Here is a 6,000-nt window from a genome sequence, read left to right on the forward strand (position 1 = left end):
CAATACAGCATACAAGTTTGCACAGCAAATAGCAAACCACTTTCATACAGTCACAAACCAAAAAGAAATATATGAAAATTGCAAGGTGGGTACAGTTAATTATCTCAAGAGATAATAGAGAAGTAAAGGCAAACACACAGCTAGCTACACCTAAAGGTACAGTGGAAAATGACTATTAGTTCAATAACTATAATATATTAAATATATATTCAGGTACACTGATTCAAGTATCCTGTAGGTAACTTTGCAGTGTGACCACAATGGATGGTTAAGAAGACTGTGAGAATGAGCTCCGATCAGAGGCCAAAGAAATGGTCAAAACTGTTAAACTGTTAAGACATGCACTCTTGTCATGTCACGATCATAGTACAAAAAAACCCCACTACAGTCTAAACTCTAGGATGTAACCAGAGTCGCAGAAATTCAAAGTTGCCTTTCGGCCTAAATTCACACCGACTCATTCAGCAGACTCTTGATCAGATTGACTTAAAAAGTAAGAATACAAAATGCACTTAGTAATGTTTCAGGTACACACTGAATACAACCAAATGAACACTCATCTAAACACCCCTTTGTCCCTTGCACAGTGCATTCATAACTAGTGCTACTGTAAAAACAGTTCATTACTGCATTGACCATGATTTTAATCACTGAAACACAAGGGAGAGGGAAGAAAGGAGCTCTTAAATGGCAGCTTTACTATCCTGGAAGCACTCTGCTTTCCACACATCCAGCCCTGCTACGTCTGCTCACTGCTGAAGCACGTCCTTGTTCCTGCACAGCTCTGAATAGCAAGAATACAACCAATCACAGGTCCAACAGTGAACGAAGCTACTGCTGGGTGGTCTCTTTGGTGACAAGGTGAGATTCCAAGCAAGCCCATCCAAGCTACGCAAGTTGTACAGAGCTGGTGGCCTGTGCTCCAGAAGACCTTCAAGGGCAACCTCCAATCAGGCTTGAGAATGAGATTGATGAGAATGGTTTTTGATTTTGTGTTGTTGGCAACATTACCAGCCTGATGACTCTAGAACAGGGGGATCTTTGGATTCCAGGGCTGTTGGCTCCACTCAGTGCCTCACACTGACTTGGGAAGGTTGTAATATTTGGTGAAAATGGGGGCTGTACCCATGCTGCATGACGAGCAGCTTGATCTCATGCATCTCTACAGCGATCCCCCTTTAACCCCAATGGAGCTTATGTGGGCAGTCAGAGGATCACTGCAGTGCGTAGACACAGCACAGCTTTGGTTTGATGACTACCGTCATTTTTCAGCAGACTCCCTCAAGAAGTGTGGACGGTACAACAGCTGCGGTTAATCACTAGAGAATGACTCACATGCGATCCCGCAAGCACACTGAGCGATCACAGACGTGAAAACATCCCAGAGTGCAAAGCTGAAACCCCAGGCTCTTGTTTGGTCCTACCAGTGTCTTTGTAAATGACAGCTTCTCCACCGGTGCTTCATATGAACAGGTTTGTTTGTGATAAGTCACATTATGATGCACTACTCACCTGTAACCATCTCATTTAACACCATCAGATCACTCCTACACTCATCCAGAGATAATGTACTCATCCAGATACTACTGTTAATGTTACTGCTGAAGGCGGTCTTCTGCAGAGAAACTTATATGGACTACAGTCATTACCCATTATCAGATTAAGTACCTTCCCCAAAGGTACAAGGCCATGGGGAATAAAACTGGCAAGACTTCAGTCATCATACCCTGATCCTTAATGACTATGCCACACTAGGTCCGCCAACAGATACCGTGAGACACTCTCAGGTCTCAGACCTAAGCCAGCACTCAAACTGAGGCAGGCCACAAGTTTCAGTTGAGTTTCAAGTTTTGAGTTTGCAGTTTCAGCAATGAAAACACAACACTGTGTGGAAGTGTCTTTTCTTTACCTCAATCTGAAGCAAGTGGCTATGCTGGTTAACCTTCCAAAGACTCTACCAAAGACTCTACCACTTTTGCATTGTAATCAATTGAAGAGCAGATTTCTGCTGAAGCAATCTTTTGGCATTAACTGATTTCTTTCAATTGGGCCTGGTGGTGCCCCACCCAAACACCAGGTACTTTTACTGGTGATACTTGTGTGGTCCCAAGCAGCTCTATGAAGTGCTGTCACAGAAGGCAAGATTTACTGCTGTTGCACATGGTATAGTGTCGTGTGTTTGTCTGAGTGCCACAAACATAAAAAATCCCCATACCTGGGCATCCCAAATCCCTCTTCTCAGGCATCAAAAAATCCCCTTTCTCAGGTGTCTGGAATGCAGAAACAAAATCCTGCAGGATGCCAGTTGTATAAAAATCTGAATGGAATGGTGCCCCCTTTTGAACCCTAAACACTGATGACACGTTTTTTTTTTTTAACACATTCACTTTCTGAGTGAATGTCAAATCACCCACTTGAAAGACCCCTTTAATGTGTCACTTTCCCTCTCATTAAATCCACCGCTGTACTTTTGTGCTTTGACTTCCGAGATTTCAGCATCTTTCACTCTAGCACCAATGCACCGTCAATGATGAGATGACACCACCTAGACCTGCCCATGATGTTACCAGGGTGGGAAGCACAAGCCATGCTCCAGGCTGGATTACATCAGATAAACTGAGATAAAGTATGTGCAGATCTGTTCAATCAAAAGTAGTGGGTGTTCTGCCTGCTTGAACAGTACACTACAGGTACACTGTACATGTGTTTCTGACTACATAGCAAGTGTGCAGTAGCCAGCACTGCTTCCTGGAAGGAGAGGGACTGATTACCATCAATCTACCATCCACACCCACACTATGTACAACTCATCCTGCCATCTGCACCAACACACCTGCAACTCAACCTATCATCTGCACCAACACATGTAGAAAAACACTTGCACACACTCTTCCAAAAACAAATGCACACACACACTCACACACATACATACACAGATGCACACATGCACACACACATGCACACACACATGCACACACGGCCTGCCAAGAGCAATCACTGGCTCACATTGAAGCCTGTAGTCCCAGAAAAACCCAGGCAACCCTGGTGAAATGCACTTTACAGTTTAACTACCAAACCAGACTCTGAACACACACCACTCCAAATGCCATCTAATTCTCCAGAATATGCATATTGTTTGAATAAAAAAACACCCCAAGTTAATTGATAAAGTCATTATTTTGGCAGTCATTTTGAATTTCGAACTATCATTTATTTCAGTTAAACTCATTTATTTTGTTCAAAGAAATAACCAGTGATTTCAGTCACAGAACTGAAGGAAATTGGGTTAAAAATAACAGTCCACCTTCCCAAATGGCTTCCAAACCAAAGTTCATCTGGCTTATTGATGTGGGAGGAACATTAGTTATTCATAAAGTCTTAGCCTTCAGGTGGAGGTATGAAAGCATTTTAGAGTGCTAGGTACTCTACAGATACTGAATGCTTCACTCACATGATTTTATGTGACCTCACAGCTTGGTTTACCTGTGATCAGACAAAATGGCAGTTGGATCATGTTACAGCAGTATGACCCTCACCAAAGATGCGTGACAACACAATGTCAATCTCCATTACTTTTCAAAGTGAAAGATATCCATGCATAGTGGTTTCAAAACAGGACCTTCAGCCAGGTGTAGCCTGCATTGCTTTTGAGCATGATACCTTTTTATGTGGCATGTGAATATTTTAGGGAATAATTATTGACCTCACAAACCAAATCACAATACACCTGATAAAACAGTTCTTCCCATATCCACCATAAATGATGTGGATATGGGAAGAACATTTGGGTCAAAATATTTGGGTTTGGCTCCTAATTTATTCTACCACTTAAGTTTATTTTGGTCCTTCTCAGGTTCTAATGGGAAACTGACCCTGACATAATTATGGGCCTTAGGAGAAAAAATAAAGAACAAAATCTCTGCATGACTTGAGGGAACCAAATTTAGAATCAAAACTAATGAAAAATCTACGAAAACCGTACACTGTGTCTGGGCCATTATAAAAACAGAAGTATATCTCTAGCCGTCACATCTGTCATATTCTATGAGAGAAGATAAGCCGTATAAGATTAAAACCCTGACGTGAACAGTTTTTGGCACAGTCAACAACACTGCCCGGCTTGCTTTGTTTTCATAGTCGGTGTGTGTCCAGTTCACACGCGGAGTTTCTGCCCCGGACGTACGGTGGTCGCTACAGAGAACAGACATCTTGGCACCATGCCCCTACCACAGTCAGTCTGATATGAAGAAAGAAGGTTGATTCATGGCCGCCAGACAATGTCGGGAATAGAAGTTAACAAAGGGGAAAAATGTTTTAAATACAACAAAGACATAAAGCGACGTAAACGATAGAGCGATATCATTCTGTTCCACTCACGCTCCAGCTGCCGTTGCAAGTGGTCTTGCCATGGAAAACAGTGAGTTAAGGCTAAAAACTCCGTCCCCCAAACACTGTCATTTGAATTAGTACTTTTCTTTAATTAACACGTAAGAAACACGACTGCAATTAAGACCAGCATTTTCACTTTATGGCAAACACAGTGCAGAACACACAACTGTTCACAATGCGCTCAGCACATGCAGCAACGGCCTTTTAAGGCACACTGTTGTGAATTCGTTGAAATGCAATTTCATCCAAGCCGGCACCCTCACATTAAACCGTTTAAGTGCACTTTTAAGCACACAGCGTAATTGACACAGGGTGCACAGTCCGACTCGGCAGTTCTGACTTAACTCTTGACAGAGCACACCAACTCGACAATTCTCTCCTAGGCCCGTACGCAGATTTCGAAGAACGGTACTATTACAGAGGGTTAATTGACCAAAACAACAACCACGCAGCTAATGAACCTGAACATGATTCTTTTCGCGAAATCCGTGTGGAAACTATAGGTATTAATGTATTTGTTTGCGGAGTTTTAGACATACATATTATGCTTCAGAAACAAAGAGCTCAGTCAAATGTTTTATTATTCACCATTAACGACGGATCGCAGACTGTGTTTACTGTTACAAATGAGAAAGGAAAAGTACTGCCTACTGACTCACCTACTCTGAAGCCGGGCCCCGTGAGCGTGTCTGCGGACTGGCCGTTCTCGCTGATGAGTGTGGTGTTATTGCCCTGCTCGCAGGTGTCCTGGCACTGCCCCTTCAGGCACGTTCTCTTGCAGATTAGAGGAGCGATGACCACCTTGAAGCGCTCTCGGGCCGAAATGCGCTCGGCGCCGAGGACCAGCCTCTGGACACCCAGCCAGATGAAGAGAAGGTGGGAGATAGTCAAAGAGGGCATGCTAGCATCCTTGACCACTGAGCGCGCACGGAGAGAGAGGGGAGGGGAAGGGCACGGAGGCAAAGATGTGGACTGCCAGCTAGTCCGAACCTGAACACGTACCCCAGTCTTCCTTGCTTCTCTGCACCTAACCTCCGTTACCCCCACACCTGGAAACGACCGACGTCTTGAACTTATCCCTAATCACCACAGCGCGACAAAATGAGTGTGATAGCAAAGAGTGCTTTGCTGTCTTGCGTTTTTTTCCTTTGAAAAAAGTTGAAAAACAACTAGCTACCTCTCGTCTTCCCACATAGCAAAACGGAACGGGTTCGAAAACTAACAACAGCAGACGTTTTCAAAAACTTAAAAAGTAATAAATTAGATTTACTACAATCGTTAAAACCGAAATAAAACCACGCTTTCCCCGTTTGCTGTGTCTGTTTTCTCCTTGCTCCTCGCTGTTGCTTGGATGGTTGATGTGTGCGTATATGAAAGACTTGGGGAAGGTGGGAGGGGAGAAGGAGAGGGAAAGCTAGATGGAGCCAGTGCTTCCCTACAGAGCGGGCTGCTGGCGGCCGGCCAGGCAGCAGGAGTTTAACTTTAAGTGCTGTCGTTGTTCGTCCCTCTCTCTTTCTCTGTCTCCTCTCTCTTACTGCAATAATGACAGCTGTGTTAATCACTCTCCCTCTCACAGTCGACAGCTCGACAGCATCACACTTTTGATCACAC

General features: G+C 43.9%; 1 protein-coding gene across 1 annotated transcript in view; it reads right to left on the reverse strand.

The window, feature by feature from the left end:
• LOC118791521 (latent-transforming growth factor beta-binding protein 3-like) overlaps nt 1-5,732 on the reverse strand; it is a 50,740-nt gene extending 45,008 nt beyond the window's left edge. The window contains exon 1 of the mRNA XM_036548908.1: nt 5,049-5,732. Coding sequence (XP_036404801.1) covers nt 5,049-5,289 — 241 coding nt within the window. The 5' untranslated portion in view covers nt 5,290-5,732. The remainder of the gene's footprint in view (nt 1-5,048) is intronic.
• Nucleotides 5,733-6,000: the final 268 nt, after the last annotated feature.

The sequence above is a fragment of the Megalops cyprinoides genome, chromosome 16, assembly GCF_013368585.1.
Source record: "Megalops cyprinoides isolate fMegCyp1 chromosome 16, fMegCyp1.pri, whole genome shotgun sequence".
Taxonomy (NCBI): domain Eukaryota; kingdom Metazoa; phylum Chordata; class Actinopteri; order Elopiformes; family Megalopidae; genus Megalops; species Megalops cyprinoides.